The 18,316-nt window shown below is 45.0% G+C and overlaps 2 protein-coding genes across 9 annotated transcripts in view; one reads left to right on the top strand and one right to left on the bottom strand.

Moving 5' to 3' along the window:
• LOC150062747 (ral guanine nucleotide dissociation stimulator-like) overlaps nucleotides 1-18,316 on the bottom strand; it is a 156,785-nt gene that overhangs the window by 59,829 nt on the left and 78,640 nt on the right. The window lies entirely within an intron of this gene.
• LOC150062752 (uncharacterized protein C7orf57-like) lies at nucleotides 4,322-17,883 on the top strand. The gene is made up of 8 exons (XM_090332571.1): nucleotides 4,322-4,398; nucleotides 4,830-4,880; nucleotides 9,876-10,061; nucleotides 11,946-12,054; nucleotides 13,080-13,233; nucleotides 16,726-16,823; nucleotides 17,578-17,798; nucleotides 17,861-17,883. Exons 5-8 carry the CDS (start codon nucleotides 13,087-13,089, stop codon nucleotides 17,881-17,883), a joined length of 489 nt encoding a protein of 162 aa, XP_090188697.1. The 5' UTR covers nucleotides 4,322-4,398; nucleotides 4,830-4,880; nucleotides 9,876-10,061; nucleotides 11,946-12,054; nucleotides 13,080-13,086.

Here is an 18,316-nt window from a genome sequence, read left to right as displayed (position 1 = left end):
CTCAGCCTCCTGAGTAGCTAGGATTACAGGTGTGAGCCACCTCCACCTGCCCAATTTTTTTTGTTTTTGTTTTTGGTTTGTTGGTTGTAGGGCTTGAAATCTGGACCTGGGTGCTGTCCCTGAGCTCTTCAGCTCAAGGCTAGTGTTCTACCATGTTAAACAGTGCCACTTTCAAGTTTTCTGGTGTTATTTGGAGATAAGTCTCCTGGACTTTTGTACCTGGGCAGACTTTGAACCAAAATCCTCAGATCTCAGCCTCCTGAGTAGCTAGGATTACAGCACCCTGCTGGTAATTATTTTATCTTAGCACCTGATGTCATCTTACTTTGATCTGTTTTAAAGTGTGCAACATTTGGAGGGACATTAGAAAGACAGTAATAGAGGGTCCTCATCTCAAATCCTCCCCACTTCCAGAAACAGTAATTAGTAGACATCATGGGGAAAAGTACCTTTGGGGAGCTTTAGGATCCAGGTAGAAAGTTGTAAAATTCCAGTGAAAAATGAACCAATCACAAATCTTTGAACAAAAGGATACATTGATGGGCTGAGAGATTCCACAGAGCACTACAACAACAGACTGAAATTGCAAATGTGAATACAAAAGAAAGTCAATGAACTCAGAGAGAAGTCATTAGAGCTAGCCAGTTAGAAAAGAAAAAAGTAACAAAAAGAAAAGTGTGAAGAAAGAATACAGGACCTGAAGACCCCAATAGAATTAATGAACAAATGTATACATTACTATATTGTGAAAATTCTAAGCAAAAGAAGTGACAGATACATTATTTTTTTTAAAAAAATGGCTGAAAACCTCTCATGTTTGTGAAAATTAGGCTGAGGAGATGAAAAGCCATCAACTAAGATTAACTCTACCGAGATTACACAGAGATATCAAATTTTCAAAACAGGAAATTTTGAAAGCAGGAAGAGAAGTGACATCACATACAGTCACTGTGATAAGTCACAGGACCATGTGAGACATCAGCAGATTTCTCTGCAGAAAGTTTACAGGCTTAGGGATAGTGAGATCATACATTCAAAGTAGTAAAAAAGAAAAATAGTGATTAACCCAGAACACTTTACCAGGCAAAGTTGTCCTTCAGAATAATGAGATAAAAACATTCTGGCCAGGAGTTTGGCCTAGTGGTAGAGTGCTTGCCTAGCATGCCCAAAGACCCGAGTTCAGTTCCTCGATACCATATACATAGAAAGAAGCTGGAAGTGGTGCTGTGGTTCAATTGGTAGAGCGCTAGCCTTGAGAAAGCCCAAGGAGAGTGTCCAGGCCTTGAATTCAAGGCCCAGGACTGGCAAAAAAAAACATTCTTGGACATGAAAAGCTAAAGATGTCACCATGTGTAATAGCTTGTTATGATTTGCCTTATAGGAGAGGAAAAGGAAGCTAGCCACTCACACCTGTAATCCAAGCTGCTTTGGAGGCTGAGATCTTAGGATCATGGTTTGAAGTCAGTACAGGAAGACAAAGACAAGAGACTCTTATCTCTAATTAAGTAGCAAAAAACTAGAAGTAGAAGTGGATCAAGTAGAGCACTAGCTTTCAACAAAAAAAAGAACATGAGACCCTGAATTTAAACCCTACTGCCATAACAAAAAAAAAGTGATACAAAAGACCATGTGCCATGGCTCACACCTATAATCCTAAAGTTGGTAGATAAACTACTTTTAACTCTAGCATACAAGTTAGAAGATAAAAGGATGAAAATACTTAAATCTACAACAATTTTGTCAGTGGATATACAATATGAAAAGATATACTACAATATTCATGTACACATGTAAAAATGCAACCAGATATCTTGAGTGGATGGATGGGATTGGAAGAAATGGGGGCTTGGAAGATGCATTGTACTCATAAATCAACCTGTCAAATTGGAACTCTTTTTTATGTTTTTTTTTAACCCACCCTGGGGCTTGACCTCAGGCCCTGCGCACTATCCTTGGACTTTCTCAAGGCTAGTGCTCTACCACTTGAGCCATAGCACCACTTCTGCCTTTTTCTATATATGTGATACCAAGGAATAGAACTTGGATCTTCATGCATGTTAGGCAAGCACTCTGCCGCTAGGCCACACTCCTGGCCCCTGGAACTCTTTTGTATAATTATTTAAAGATAAAAACTTAATAAAGCATGACATCAATAGTATAAAAAGATGAAAGAAGTATAAGTTATCAGCGAGCCAGGCATCAGTGGTTCACACCTGTAATTCCTAGCTACTTAAGAGACTGAGATTAAGAAATATATATAGTTCAAAGCCATCCTAGACAGATAAACCCAAGAGACTCTTATTTATCAAATCTCAGAAAGACATTGAGGGGGGTGTGTGTGTGTGTGTGTGTGTGTGTGTGTCTCCTGAGTCTTGAACTCAGGGCCTGGGTACTATCCCTGAACTTTTTTGCTTGAGGCTAGCACTCTACTGCTTAAGCCACAGCCCTCCTTAATGCTTTTTGGTGATTATTTGGAAATAAAAGACTCATGGACTTTACTGCCTGGACTGGCTTCAAACTGCAATCCTCAGATCTCAGCCTTCTGAGTAAGTAGGATTACAGGCCTAAGCCATCAGTGCCAGATAAGAAACTGAGATTTTCTCATCATAACTAGATTGTCCTTGTGTCCTATTTTCATTATGGCCCGTTACTTAAATTCTTATTTGATCTACAAATTCTTATAATTCAATAGCCTTCAAAAGTCAAATGTTTCTAGTAAGTAATGCTTTTTTCTCAGGATTTCAATTAGTATGGAAGCTGATCAGCTTGGGTGAATCCTGCATTCCCAGTTACTTTGATCAACTGTTTTCAAATACACTAAACTGCTCATCAGGTGATACAAAGCACTCTGTTGTGTGAGTGATAACCTAAGTGTTTCTCTGTATAGAAAGAAACAAATACATTGCGTTGCTGTATGAAGTTCTGATGACATACATAACTGGGCCAGCTAGATCCTTGGAATTCCTCACCATATTATATTACAGCTGAATCAAATAAGGCAGTATTCATTTTTGTTATACAAAAATCTGCTTGTTTTAGTTATGTGCATAAGTATTGCATATGTTGTTTTACACACCACTGCATTTACTGGAACTGCTGAGAGGACTGTATATATGATTTCAAACCTAAGTTGATTCTTTTTCTCACTCTTGAAAGGAGTACTTCTTTGTGAAAGCAGTTCTTACAGCTTTGTTTTCAACCCATTAAAATGTTTTATATATTACTCTAACCTGTTGTCCTCCATATTCTATTGTCCTAATTGTACTGTTTTCTGATTTGTATTGATTCCTTGAGACAGTAACGTTTTGAATAAAAATAAACCTACAGTAAAAAAAAATCTGCTTGTTTTAGTATTATTTGCATTTCCAAAGTGGTACTTGCATAACTGAAGCAGCACTTCATATAGCTTATGTGGTCAAATATCTATGTAAGCTAAAAAGTCATTTTGTTGTCTGATACTGGGTCATGAACTCACAGCAGAGCCTATATAATGTGAATCATACCACCAGCTTTGCGGTTTTGTTTTGTTTTGTGCTTAGGTGGAGACTTGTGTGTCTGGACGAGATTTGAATCACCTCGGTAACTAATATTATAGGTGCACACCACAGGTGCCTGGCTAAGATGTCTTTATGAAAAAAAGAAAAAAATTTAGAAAGAGAAATCTCAATGGTTGGAAATGAATTGATGTCCTATTCTCTTTCACAAACACACGCGCACACACTGCAGTACCACGAATTGAAGACAAGGTCTTGTGTGTTTCTTTGAAAATTATAATAAGGTATCCCTCACTCTCACAGGGGGTTAGCAGAGAGTAATTGTGCCCACTATTTAGCCAGGATGATATGAAGCTTTCTGGGTGACAAAAGTGTCTCCTACTGAATGAATTCTGCCAAAGCTCTTATTGCATATTCACCCTATCAAGCACGTGCGCGACTCTAATTAATATTTTCAGGTACTAGCAGTTTTCTTTTTTAAGGTGGGACTGTGTCTTGGAGAACGAGGTGGTAGACGCTCCCAGCTTTTCCGGATTGCTTTGCCAGTGCGGGACGGCGGGGAAGAGTGGCGGAAGCTAGCCCTGCATCCCCCACCGCACACACACACCCACCGCGCCCCTCCCCTGGGCCCCGCCTCCTGAGCCTCGCCGGGCCCGCCCCCGTACCCGCCCCTTCAGGCCTCGCCACGCCCCCAGCACCGCCCTGGGCTGGCCAGGGCGCCTGGCAGTTGACTGGTTGCGCCTGCGCGCTATGCCCCGGCTCTGATTGGCTTACTGGCTTGCCTAAGGCTGCCCCTATTGGCTGACAGAACTCCCGCCGCGCCCTTGGTCGCACCCCGGAGACCCTCGGCGAGCAGGAGATCCCTGGCACTGCTGAATCGGTGGAGACCTCAGGCTGTACCTCGGTACACCTGCTGCCTACTCCGCGTGCACGGCCCCAGCTATTTGCCCATCGTGCCCCGTCCCCTGCCGTGTACCTGGCGTGCATGTGACCCAGCCAGCAGTGTGTCCGGCTGAGCGTACGTCCCGCGCCCCTGCCCGCTGCGCCCCTGCCTGCTGTGCCCCTGCCCTCTGTGTCTGTCCGCTGTCCGCTGCTCCCCGGCCTGCTGTGCCCGCTGCGCCCTTGCTTCCTGTGCACGCTGTGCCCCTGCCCGCTGCGCCCCTGCCCGCTGCGCCCCTGCCCGCTGGGCCCCTGCCCGCTGTGCCCCCTGCCCTCTGTGTCTGTCCGCTGTCCACTGCCCGCTGCGCCCCGGCCTGATGTCCCCGTGCCCGCTGCGCCCCCTCCCCGCCGCGCCCGCTGCGCCCCCGGCCTGATGTGCCCCTGCTGTGCCTCCAGAGTGTGCCGTGCGTGGATGTGCCCGCGCTCGAGGGCGGGAGGCGCGTGCAGGTGTGTCAGGTGCAGGCGGGAAGACCGGGAGGGGGCGCGGACTTCGCCTCTGTGGCTGCAGCTACCAGCTAACCCTAGCACCCTGGGCTCCTCTGAAAGTGCTCACAGCGCCCGGCCATGAGGAATACCAGCAAGGAAGTACAGAGCACCGCTCACCGCTACGCTCCCTGCGGTGAGTGCGGATTGCCTGAGGATTGCGGGGTTGTTGGGGCGTGACACCCTGGGAAAGATCACGGCGGCCCCCCTCTCTTTTTGGTGCGGTGTTGTGGATAGGAACCTTCCGGAAATGTTTGGTCATGAATTAACCCAGTGTATTCTGAATATTGAATAAGGAACTTTCTCAGTCGCACAGCCCCGCTGGCTCCCTAGCTTTTGCTTCTAAGTTAGGACTCCACCAAATGTTTCTTGCTTGAAACAGCAGGGTATGAGAAAAGCTAATTCAGCGGAAGTTCATGACTTCTTATGTACCCAATGTGTAGGTGAGAAGAAGAGAAAGGAAAGAGTCTCCATATGCCGTTTTTTTATTGGTTGCTTTTGTTTTTATTCTGTGTGGTGAGAAGGGTTGCAGATGGAGAGTAGGGAAGAGGGCTAAGCTGAGAGGGATCAGTTGGAGCCAATCACATCCGCCCAGTGTGTTCAGAAATAAAATGAAGTGTGGCCCGTCCATACTTAACTGCACAGTCAGCCTCTGTCAGGGTGGTGCCATGGCTGTGCTGGAAATCCAGTTGTGGGTAGTGCATTGTTCATCAGGTCTGGCCTGTTCCACATCTCCTGCTCTAACCTTTGGGCCTTCCTGTGATTCTCATTCTCTCTCCCCCCCCCACCCCCTCTCTCTGTCTTTCTCCTAGGGCTTGAAGTCAAAGCCTTTTCTTGTTTTGCCTAGGTTGACTTCAAACTGGGATGTCCAGAATTCAGTTGCTAGGATTATAGGTGTGAGCCACCTGATGTCATAGGTCGAGGCCTCATCTACAGGAATGCCATTGATGGATTCTAACAAGTGCCAGGCACTGTGCCCAGTACTTTATACACACTCCCACATCTAACCTCATTAGGAGCTGTCAGGAATCATCACCCCATTTTTACTTTTGCCAGTCCTGGGACTTGAACTCAGGGACTGGGCACTGTCCTTGAGCTTTCTCAAGGCTAGCACTCTACCACTTGAGCCACAATACCACTTCTGGTTAAGGAATCGAACCCAGGGCTGCTTGCATGCTAGGCAAGCACTCTACCACTAGGCCACACTCTCAGCCCCATCACCCCACTTTTTCACTAGGAAACTGAAGCATTTGGTTTGGAGCATTCTACACCAAGCAAGTAGCTTATTAGTTGAGGCTTCACAGACTAGAAACAGCAGCCTGGTCCCCTTTGAGCACCTGACGAGCTAGGTGATCTCAAGTTTGACTTTCATTCTCAACAGTCTGTATTTCTTCCTTGATAAGATCAGGGAAGCCAGGCACTGGCGGCTCACATCTGTAATTCTAACTACTCAGGAGGCTGAGATCTGAGGATCACAGGCAGGTGTGTGACTCTTAACTCCAATTAGCCAGCACAAAGAGGAAGTAGAGGTGTGTATGAACTGGTAAAGTGCCAACCCTAAGCAAAAGAGCTAAAGATAGCACCTAGACTGCAAATTCAGGCTCCAGTACACACACACACACACACACACACACACACACACACACACACACACACACACACACATAAAGGAAAATGAAACTACTACTACAGCCTATGAGCATGCAGGGAAAAATCATAGAAAGAAAAACAGTCATATAGTAAATGATCTAATGTTAAACAAATTTTGAGATAAAAGCTAAAAGATCCTTTTAACCATCTCTCTGTTTCTTTGACTCTTTGTCTCTCTGTCTCTGTCTCTTTCTGTTTCTGTCTTTCTGTCTGTTAGGTGGTGAGAGCTGGTTCATTCAAACCAGAACCCTCACTTTCTGAGCTCTTCTACTGCATACATTTAGCAATAGATTAGAATTCAGTGCCTGTCCAAATCTTCCAGTAATGAGCGGGTAGAAGCACACTGTTCTCTGTGGATTAATTAGTAAGCAAAACAGAGAGAGGAAAAATAAAGTACAAACTGAATGCCCTTCTAAAGGAAGAAATAGTTGAGCTGCTAAACCCTGATTCCTAATCCTTAAATTGATTCTCTGTGATCTTTTGTGCCATTGTCTAAACTTTCTTCTTCTTTTTTCTTCCTTCTTTTTTTTAAGGGAAGGCGATGATTTAGCTGGTTAATATTCTTCAGTCATTTAAATATTTTCTGGGTTAAAACTTCATGCAGTTGAAGTTCCAAGTACAAATTGGATGTCTAAAACTTTCACAGAATGACTTGTTTTGTGCTATGGTGACTTAGTGCATTTAATACGCTGCTTCCAAAGAACTCTGGTCAGCCAGCACATGCATACATGTGCACACACACACACACACACACACACACACACACACACACACACAGAATTTATTTTAAGGACTTGGTTTACATGGCTAGGGGATAACAAATATGAAGTCTGGTGAGCTAGAGGCCAGAGGAGGAGATCAGGTTTCATTTCAAATCTGAAGTCCATCTGGAGGGAGAATTCACTCTTTCCTGGAGGACTGCATTCTTTATTCATTAGACCTTCAACTGATTACATGAGGCTCATGCCTATTTTGAGGCCATCTGAGTTAAGTGCAAATCTCATCTCAAAATCATCTTCACAAAAGCATCTAGAATAATGTCTATTATGTAGGTACTGTGGTCCAGCCGAATAACACACACACACACACACACACAAACGTATAATCTCTTCTACCACAAACCGGGCATTGCATCAGACTAAAAATGTTATGAATCTGTGTTTGTACATGCTAATAGGTGCTATTAACTATGCCCAATAATTATGTTATGAAGCTGTACCTTTTGCATTTTGTTTTCCGTAGATTTTAAGTCGTAAAACAGTGTGTGTGTGGTTCTTATTTTGAGTATCTTCCTAATTTCAGATGGAAAGAATTACCTAAAACACTCATAGCCTAAGTGCCCACCTCTCTTCTCCCTATGGGGTCATAAATAAGTACTAATAACTCTAGGCCTCTGGATTTTTTCCAACACATCTAGCTCTTTTTTTTTTTTTTTTCAGCTGTGGGGTTTGAACTGAGGGCCTGGGCACTGTTCCTGTGCTTTCTTTTTTTTTTTTTTTTGCCAGTCCTGGGTTTAAGCTCAGGGCCTGTGCACTGTCTTTGGACTTTCTCAAGGCTAGAGCTCTACCTTTGAGCCTCAGCACCATTTTCGGCTTTTTTTCTATGTATGTGGTACTGAGGAATCGAACCCAGGTCTTTGTGCATGCTAGGCAAGCACGTTACCACTAGGCCAAACTCCCGGCCCCTCCTGTGCTCTTTTGCTCAAGGTTAGTGCTCTACGGCTTCAGCCACAGTAGCGCCTCCAGTTTCCTGGTGGCTGCCTGGAGATGAGTCTCATAGGGACTTTGAACTACAATCCTCAGATCTCAACCTCCTGAGCAGCTAGGGTTACAGGCATAAGCCACCAGTGCCCGGCTCTCCCTAGCTCTTGATATAAGCTCCCTAGCCTGTGACTAAATACCTCCAGGGAATCTTGTTGCTGGTCCCCAGGTGGGCTGCAACATCTATCCTAAGCACCTTTTGGGGAGCTGCCTCACCTCATCAGTCTCATGCTCAGCTTCTTCTCTCAGCATGGGGCCCATACTTGCCTCCATTTCCTGTCTTTTGTGTTTCCTCTGAGCTATTGCACCCAGTTTCTTCTAGATGAGAGAAATCCTTCCATTCACAATTATCATGCTTCAACTCAATCTTTTCCATAAAACAGTCCTTTGGAATCTTTAAAATGTTATTCCTAACCTGTGAGGAGTTCGGGCAAGTAAATGCCTCACCCTCTCTCCTTGCTTTCTTCAGTAAACACTGAGGCCCTGGCACCTTTCACCTCTCACTGTGGCCTCTACAGTATAGTAAAGCCACTGATGGGAGCTGGTGTGGGAGCTGGCCAGCATGGGAGGTGGGCTGGCTGGTGCTTTCCCAGTACAGGTGAGGAGTTGTGGCTCTCTCCCTGACCTGCTTCCTGCTGCTCTCATAAAACGGGTACATCTGTTAAAGCAGGTTGTGGTTTCTGTACCATAATTTATATCTCAGGGGTTTCCTCCTCCTCTTCCTCCTTTTCTTGTTCTTTTTTGTACCAGTAATGAGGCTTGCGTTCAGGGTCATCCCGCTTTTTGCTCAAGGCTAACTCTCTACCAGTTGAGCCACAGAGCCATCTCCTGCTTATTTGGTAGTTAATTGGAGATGAGAGTCTCACAAGCCTCCCTGCCTGGGCTGGCTTTGAACTATGATCCTCAGATCTCAGCCTCGTGAGTTGCTAGAATTACAAGTGTGAGCCACCAGTACCTGGCTTATCTCAGTGTTTCAATGTTGTAAGTTTGTCAAATCATAGCCCATGGCTGGGTATGGGTGGCTTTCATCCGTAATCATACCTATTCAAGAGACTGACATCTAAGGACCAGTTTGAAGCCAGCCTGGGCAGGAAAGTATCCAGTTAACCAGAAAAGCCAGAAGTACAGGTGTGGCTCAGATAGTAGAAAACCACCCTCCTTGAGTGAAAAAGCTAAGGGATAGCACCCTGGCTCTGAGTTCCAGCCCCAATAGCAGCACACACAAAAATTGCAGCTCACACAAAAATTGCAGGTCACATTTATCCATCTGTTCCATTGGTTTATCTGTCATGTTTTAAATAACGTGGGATTTTTCCTATTTCCCAGAATGACAAGAAAAACAGTTAAGAATTTTATTTTAAGATGAAAAGACATAGGGCTTGGAGAGTTCCCTGAAGCTCACACTGGTGGATGAGGCTGGTTTCCGTTTTGTGCTGTGTGGCTTGCCTGGTGACGTCCACAGCAGATAGACTGGGAAGCACTTAGGTTCTCCCCATGTGGCCAATCCTGCAGCCCAGCATGGCAGTGAACTGGCCTTGCTTCTATCTAGAATGGTATTACCATCTCCCCGTGAAGCGCTCTGAGAAGGCTGTGGATGCCCCTCCAGCATCTCAGATTCCAGGGCTCAGCAAATTGGACGACTCACACAATGAGTACTTGCCTGGGATGTGAAGGTACTTGATAAAAGAAACCGACTCAGAATATGTGAAGCTTGCAAAGCAAGGCGGCAGACCTGGTAAGCCCCATGTGCTCCATCATCTCATCTGTATAAAAATATTGCTCTAGCAGTTGGGGGTGTGGCTCAGGTGGTAGAGCACCTGCCTCAAAAGTGCCCAGCTCCTAAATTCAAACCCCAATCCTTCCAAGAATCTTTGATAAAACATTCTTAACATTTGCCTAAGGCCATTGGGAATTGAGGCTCATAAGTATAGGGGGATGTGTGTGATCACTGATGAGAATCAATTTTATACAAGATCTATTTTTTCACAAAGCATTTGACAATCTTAAAAGTGGGAACATACTGAGTTCAATACATATCATCATTCAGAGAGGTAAGGGACAGTACCCCTGAAATCTCATAGCCTGCCTTTGGGGTAGATGACATCCAGACAATTATCTCTCCTCGGGTTGCCATTACCTGTGTTGGCAATGCCACAGGGGAGACAAGCTGGCCATCATTTTCCCTTTTTGCCAGTCGGGCTTTCTCAAAGCTAGAGCTCTATCACAGCACCACTTCTGGCTTTTTTTTTTTAAATGTATGTGGGTACTAAGGAATCGAACCTGGGTCTTTGTGTGTGCTAGGCAAGCACTTTACCACTAGGCCAAACTCCCAGCCCCATGGTCATCGTTTTAACATTAAAAAAAAATCTAGACCAAGCGGGGTGCTAGTGGCTCATGATTGTATTCCTATCTGAAGATCATGGTTCAAAGCCAGTCTGAGCAGACAAACCTGAGACTCTTAATTCCAATTAACCATCACAAAGCCAGAAGTGGAGGTATAGCTCAAAACAGTAAAGTGGCAGCCCTTCAAGCACCAGTAGTGACACAAAAATAAAATGCCCATATCAATCCTCTTGAGGCCTATAATAGGTGGGACAAGGGCTAGATCTCACTTTCTAAGATCCACTTTCCCCTGCTATTGGTAAAAAAAAAAAAGTGGAAAGATTGGCCAAATTTGGTAAGATCTAAACTGAAATGGGGGCATTACATCACTGCCCAAGTTTTGATTTGTGTCATCACAGTGTGATGGCATGAAGCCCAGAGGTGGAAGTGTGGCCTTCTGCAACACATGTCCAGCAGTGTGAAGTATAATAAGTGACAGTAATGAGAGACAGAGACAGGGAGGGAGAGAAGAAACCAAGCGTCATGAAATATCATCAAGAGAGAGTCTGGTTGGAACTCATATTATTCTTCTATGTTTTCTCTAAGTTTAAAGTATTTAACCATGAAAAAGGTTTTCAAGCTGCAAAATGGGAGATTAAACATCTGTGGTACTGGGGTTTTGAATCCGGGGTCTTGTATTTGTGAAGCAGGCACTCTTACCACTGAGCCATACCTCCAGCTTTACTAGCTGCCCTTTGACATCTAGGAGGGAAGGGATCGGGGTCAGAAAGCTGGGCATGTGTGTTGTGGCGCTGGCCTGAGTTTGTAGAACAGAGCCTGTGCACCTCTCAGATTAGCTCCAAACTAAATGATTAAATCCCTCCTGGGGACTCACCATTTGGGATCCTGGAGAGAGCAGATTTTCCTGGAAGCAGGCTGGAGAAGGAGGACAGTGAGTTGTGGGGAATGGCCTGGAGGAGTGGCCAAAGGTAGGGGAGCAGTAAGAACTGGAGGAATGGAAGGATGGGCCCCCAGAAGTGATGATGTCTGGTGGAGACCCCATGACAGATCCATGCTAGAGAGGGAGGGAGGGAGGTTCATGAACCATGGCGCTGTCTGAGGCCCAACCAGGACCCTCAGTTGTCTACCTGTGCCTAGGCATGGGAGTATCAGAGATGCTGGGGTAGTGCCGGGCCCAGAGGCCACCCAGGGCAATGGCACAGTTCCCCTTGATGTGGGCTAGTGATGCCACACAGGACATTTGGGTCACACACAGCTCTGTCCCTTTCTTTTCGAGATTTGCTGACACACCTGGGTCCTGGGAGCACGACAGGTTCTCCAGTGGCCTATTCCCTGCCAGACTGGTATATCCACCACAGCAAACCTGCTACTGCTCAGCAGCGAGAGTGAGTATCTGGAAGCAGCTATGCGTTGTTCTTTTGGGGGACAAAATAGCTCAAGTTGAAATTCATTAAATTAAGCGAGAGTGCTGTTCCAGAGCAGCATCACTCAAGGCTGGTGCTTTACCACTTGAGCCACAGCTCTACTTCCAGTTTTTTGGGTAGTTAATTTGGCATAAATTGAAAATTCATTTCAGGCACTTTTCTGGCTTTTATTAATTTATTTTTTGCCTGTAAGATAAAACCACAGTAAATGTCATTTTAAGCCTCAAGTAGCTAAGAGTGTATGCCTCAATGCTCAGCTTTTGTTTCTCTTTATTTCCTTCCCCCCCTCTTTTTTTTTTAAAGGTCCTCGACTGGTACTTTAACTTGGTACTTGATGCTTTCACTCATTGGCCGGCACTCCACCAACTGAGCCAGGGCTTCAACCCTTTTGTTTTCATTTCTGGCTGGAAAATGAACATAAATTTTTTACATGCCTGAGGCATGTAATATTAGACTTTTCCCTTGCTTTTTTTTTTTTTTAAGGTCCAAGACCGAGACTTGAACTTGGTACCTGATGCTCTTGCTCATTGTCTAGTGCTCTACCAACAGAGCCATTCCTCCAACCTTTTCTTAAAAAAGTTCTTTGTGCTAAGTTCAGAAAGAAAGAAAAAGAAGCTGAGTGGATTAGAACCTGGTAGAAAGGGGGCCAGAGACTCTGGGGTTGACCCCTTCCTGTCACTGGTCCCAAAGCTCAGTTGGAAGTTCAAGTGCCCACACTGTAAATGGCCATGTCATAGAAAACAAGCAGACTGAAACGATCATTGTAAATGATACATATTTAGGGGAGCATTTAGCTCATTGAAGAAGATGAAGGAGTAGATGATGTTCTGGTGATGATCTGCAAGGCTGGCACTGGAAAGGGGTGGAGCTTTTTGCTTCCCATGGCAGGGCCTACCAGTGTCTTCAGGGAAGCCAAGAGAAATTGGGGAGAGGGGGGAAGGGGGCCCCACTAGTGCAGGCTGTAACTGACACCACTGTTCTTGCAGAGTCCCCATGGTCTCCATGCCAGATTACATGGTGTATGAAGAATTCAATCCCAATTACACCAATGGAAGCTATGAATCTAGAAGAGGCCCCTTCGATTTTGACATGAAAACGGTTTGGCAAAGAGAGGCCGAGGAACTAGAAGAGAAAAAAAAGGTGACAGAAGCTCATCCGTCTGTCATCCAGGGTTGTTTTCCTTCCGTGGCTTCCTGAATGACCGTGCAGTGTGTCTGTTGGCTGTTGCTGGTGTGTCTCTTTGATGCCCATGACATTGCTGGATATGGTCTGTATTTTAAATGTGGATCTCCTACAATGTGAGCAGGCACAGTCTGGTTGTCTGTTTCTTTTTCTGATTAGTGGTTTTATAGGGAAGAGCACAGGTTTGTTTGTTTCATTTTTTTTGTACAGGCTATTTTATTGGATAAGTTATATAATAAGCAGAATCTAGTTGTTGTTGTTGTCGTCAATCACAGAGCTTGAACTCAGAGCCTAGGTGCTGTCCCTGAGCTCTTTTGCTCAAGGCTAGTGCTCTACTACTTTGAGCCATAGCTCCTCTTCCATTTCTTGAGTGGTTAATTGTAGATAAGAGTTTCACAAGGACTTTTCTGCTCAGGCTGGCTTTGAACAGAGATCCTCAGATCTCAGCCTCCTGAATAGCTAGGATTACATGTGTGAGTCACTGGCTCCTGACTATTTTTGCGCCTTTTTTTTCCAGACTTGGGACTTGAACTCAGGCCTGAGCACTTTTCCAGAGCTTCGTTGTGCTCAAGACTAGCACTCTACCACTTGAGCCAGCTTTTTTCTAAGTAGCTTATTGGAGATAAAAGTCTTAACAACTTTCCTGCCTTGTTGGCATTGAACTACAATCCTCAGATCTCAGCTTACTGAGTAGCTAGGATTACAGGCATGAACTACCAGTGCCTGGCTTGTTTTTGCATTTTAAGGTGGTTTTAACGAGTGAATGCTTACCTAGAAGAAACTGGCATAACATGTGTCACCCAGCGCTTATAGAAAGGGAATTTCATATACATTTATTATCTTTTTCTTTTTGTGCCCATACTGGGGCTTGAACTCAGGCCTGTGTTCTCTCTTAGCTTTTTCATTCAAGACCTACATGCTATTACTTGAGCCACAGCTCCAGTTCTTGCTTTTTGCTGGTTAATTGAAGGTAAGAGTCTTACCAGCTTTTCTGTTGGGCCTGGCTTCAAACTGTGATCCTCAAATCTCAGTCTCCTGAGAGCTATGGTTTCAAGTGTGAGTTTCCAGTGCCAGGTTTTGTATTCTATCTTCACATGTTTTAGTTATAGTTAAATTGAGATGTCTCTGTGATAAAAGACCCATTCCAAGGGTGCATTTGTCCCTCCAAAGTGAACCCCCAAAACACTTTGATTGGTAGATGAGTGTGATTTCTTGATTAAAAGTCTTTTCATCCCCCGGCCTCCTCTTAGCAGCTCCCAGGACTTTGAGGGCTCTGTACCACTGGGTGTGGCAAGGTCTGAAATTCGTCTCGTTGCCTCACCCAGTCAGATCTGTGAAACGATGACATGTGTATTAAAAATAGCGATGATGCTTTTGAGAGTGAGAATGAGAGTGAATACTATCCTCTACTTGAATTGTGAAGAGAGATGTATACGTCCCCAGCTCCCATGCCTGGCATCTCTGTGTCCTGGTGTGGAAAGGAACCTCCCTGTTGACACTTGGGGGCTGGGGTGAGTGCCAAGGTCAGCATCTCTTGGCTGGAACAAGCCATTTGCTTATCAAGCTATCCTCCATGGCAAGTGGTGACTTGGGCTTTGGGTCACTTGTGTAAGTACTCTAAATGGACTAAAGCCCAGGCCTGTTTCTTAGCGTAAGGGGTAAGCTATAAATAATTGGGGGCAGAGGGGAGATGCTAACTACCATTACAGCACAAAGCTAGAGAGATGTAAAAGTGTTAAATGCTGTATCACCCCCAAATCAAATGAATGACCCACTTAGTAGCCAGCCTGTCTACTTCCACCCTGTCGAGGAGACAGGATGACAGTCTTGGGGACATCAACATTGTCTAGCAGAAGGAACACAGTGTTGGGCTGTGTCTGCAAGGCATCTTGGCCTAGATAGTGAGAACCTGAACAAGAGAATCAAATCACCCAGCTAACCGGCTGCTGCCTCTGAGGGAGGAACGGGAGCCAGCACTTCCCTGTCACACCCAGGGTGTCTTTGGGGTGTGGTACACACTGGCCTGTTCTTAAGGAAGACTCCTCACGCAGCATTCCTGGGTTTCTTGCTCACTTGCAGGGTGAGTGGGAGTTGGGAGGGATCTTTTATTTTACTAAAAACATTATTTCTTGTGACAGTAATAGGGCATGAACTCAGGACCTAGGCACTATCCCTTAAGCTTACTTTGCTTGACTGGCATTCCACCACTTAAGCCACACTTCTGATGTTTTGCTAGTTAACTGGAGATGAAAGTCTCACAGAATGGTTTTGTCTTGGCTGGCTTTGAACTTTGATTCTCAGATTTCAGTCTCCTGAGTAGCTAGGATTACAGGTGTGAACCATGGATGCCAGGCTCCTACTACTTATTTCTGTTTTTCTTTTATTGCTGTTATAAAAGCGATAGTCTTTTTCTTTGTAAATAAGATATAATTTAAATAAAATGCAATTTTTTTCTTTTAAAATATCATAATATATTTAAAGCTCACCTGCTTTACAAGTGGTACAAGGCATACATTACAAAGCTACCACAGCCACTGAGGTACAGAGACATTCCATTTATTTTTTCCCTCAGCTCCTTTGGTGTTAACTCCTCCTAACTCACAGCTCCTGCAAGTACCTGTCTGCTTTTCTTCCTTTTTTTTTTTTTTTTGCCAGTTGTGGGGCTTGAACTCAGGGTCTGAACACTGTCCTTGGACTTTTTTTTTTCTACTTGAGCCACAGCACAACTTCCAGCTTTTTTCTATGTATGTGGTACCAAGGAATTGAACCCAGGTCTTTGTGCATGCTAGGCAAGCACTCTACCACTAATCCAAACTCCCTGTAGTCATTCCAGAGTGTCAAATTATGGTATCCCTGAGTTATGGTCCTTTCTTCCCTGGTGCATTTTAGACATAGCCAGCTGCTGGGGAGTCAGAACTCCATTCCTTTGTATTGGTGGATTGTATTTCATTGTGGATCAAGGTGTAGCCTGCTTCTCCATTCATCTGATGTTCATAATTGTCTATATGGAGAGAGTAACTTCGTGTGTGTGTGTGTGTGTGTGTGTGTGTGTGTGTGTGTGTGTGTGTGTTTTACGGGGGCTTGAACTCAGGACATTATGCTCTCACCAGATTTTGTGTGTAAGGATGGCACTCCATTATTGAAGCACCGCTCCACTTCTGGCTGTTCACGGTTAACTGGAGATAGGATTGCCTCTGATTTGTTGGCCCAGGCTGGTTTTCCCCTTTGATCCTCAGATCTCAGCCTCCTTAAGGGCTGGGATCTCAGCTGTGAGCTGCAGGTGCCTGGTTTGCCAGGGGCCCATGTTTAGAAGTTCTCTTTACAAAGCTTTTCTACTGAATGGGAGGATTGTTGACTTACACGTGTTGTGTCTGTTTGTTTCCCAGCAGAGGTCCTACATTTGTTGTGTAGTCTTCTCACTCCGCATATGTGTTGTATTTTGCCACACAGGTGAAGCTGCCCGCCATCCACTCAAAATACCCCAGCAAAGCGGGGACGCCAACGGGCTCCAAAGACTCCGCGGGAAGCAGACTGTCCTTCCCTCCCATGTATGTTCCAGAGTGGCCTGAGCTGGCCAGGAGGCAAACTGCTGCTCCCTTTCTTCCTTGAGTGACAGTCCCCACCCACAGCCCGCCCTCCCAGCCACCAGGCCTACCTGGCCCCCTTGCTCCAGGAGGAGGCCTCATCCTGTCCTTTCCCCCAACACACACATCTCCCCCCCACCCCACACGTCCCCGCTGAAGAGAACCCTAAGGACTCCTTTATCTCCTTATGCACAGAATACTGGTTTAGTGCGAGAATAAATATCATGAATTGCCTAATTCTTCAGATAGCCTCTCATCTAATGGGCAATAAACAATGATTACATTGTCATGAATGCCTTGAGAACACTGAGCTAGACTGAATGAGAGGGAGAAAACCAAGAAAGAAAAATGATTGGCAGGTAGATGATGGATGGATAGATGGAAAGATAAATCCAGGGAAGGAGAACAGTATAGCTGTCTTGTATTTAAGACAGCTGTGCATCCAACTTTGTTCCCTGAATACTGTTCTGTTTCTGATCTGTGTGTGTTTGTGTGTGTGTGTGTGTGTGCGCACGCACACGTGCACATCACATCTCCATCTCTGGCTTTTTACTGGCTATTGGAGATGAGTCTAGAAGGTTTTTCTGCCTCTACTGGCTTTGAGTCTCAGTCCTCAGCTCTCAGCCTCCTGATTAGCCAGGATTATAAGTGTAAGCCATTAGAACCCAGCTATCAGGGTTTGTGTTAATATTTAATATTCACTTTTATCTTTTTTGAGGCCTGGTCAAAAAACCAATTCACCGACAAACTTCTCCAAGCTTATCAGCAATGGCTATAGGGATGAGTGGTTGCAGCAACAGAGAACAGACACGGACATGAGGACCTCAAAGACCTCCAGGGAATCCACATCCTCCCAGTCCACACAGGACTCGGAAGAGCTCAAGGATGCAGATGCAGCACAGGACCCAGAGGCTCCTGAAGGCTCTGAGAAAGCTCATGGTGAGGAGCACTCTGAATTGAGCCTCCCTTAACATAAGATTTTGCCTTTTACTCTTTATCAGAAAGCAAAAGTCATGATTTTTGAGGCTTCTCATTTTTGCTTGTCCAAAGTCTTGATACTTCATTTAGTACAAAGAATATATCCAGCAATATCAGTTTTAGTCTTCTGCACAGAGTTCTTACCCTGCTGGACTTCCACAGACTTCCACAGAAGCAGTTGGGCCTATCTCCTCATACAGACTGCATTCAAACTTAAAATTGCTCGAGTATAAACATTTCTGAAGTTTGAATATGTTCCATTATAACTTTCTTTATATTAGATATTAAAGATAATACATTGGTATGTATTTATTTATGCAAGCCCTGGGGCTTGAACTGAAGGCCTGGGTGCTGTTCTTGAGCTGCTTTTGCTCAACGCCAGCACTGGGCCACTTGAGCCATAGTTCCACTTCTGGCTCTTCTCAGTGCTAACTTACAGATAAGTCTCATGGACTTTTCTGCCCAAGCTGTCTTCAAAC

The sequence above is a fragment of the Megascapheus bottae genome, chromosome 5 (assembly GCF_031878675.1).
Source record: "Megascapheus bottae isolate mThoBot1 chromosome 5, mThoBot2.hap1, whole genome shotgun sequence".
Taxonomy (NCBI): domain Eukaryota; kingdom Metazoa; phylum Chordata; class Mammalia; order Rodentia; family Geomyidae; genus Megascapheus; species Megascapheus bottae.
The sequence above is the reverse complement of the archived record's forward strand: the minus strand, read 5'-3'. Positions and strand labels throughout refer to the sequence as shown.

Bases quoted from the DNA above. Each gene is read 5' to 3' on its own strand.
- LOC150062752 (XM_090332571.1), top strand. From the start codon at position 13,087: ATGGTCTCCATGCCAGATTACATGGTGTATGAAGAATTCAATCCCAAT. The intron at 13,234-16,725 runs GTGACAGAAGCT...TTTGCCACACAG, and splicing joins AACTAGAAGAGAAAAAAAAG to GTGAAGCTGCCCGCCATCCA. The intron at 16,824-17,577 runs GTATGTTCCAGA...ATCTTTTTTGAG, and splicing joins AGACTGTCCTTCCCTCCCAT to GCCTGGTCAAAAAACCAATT.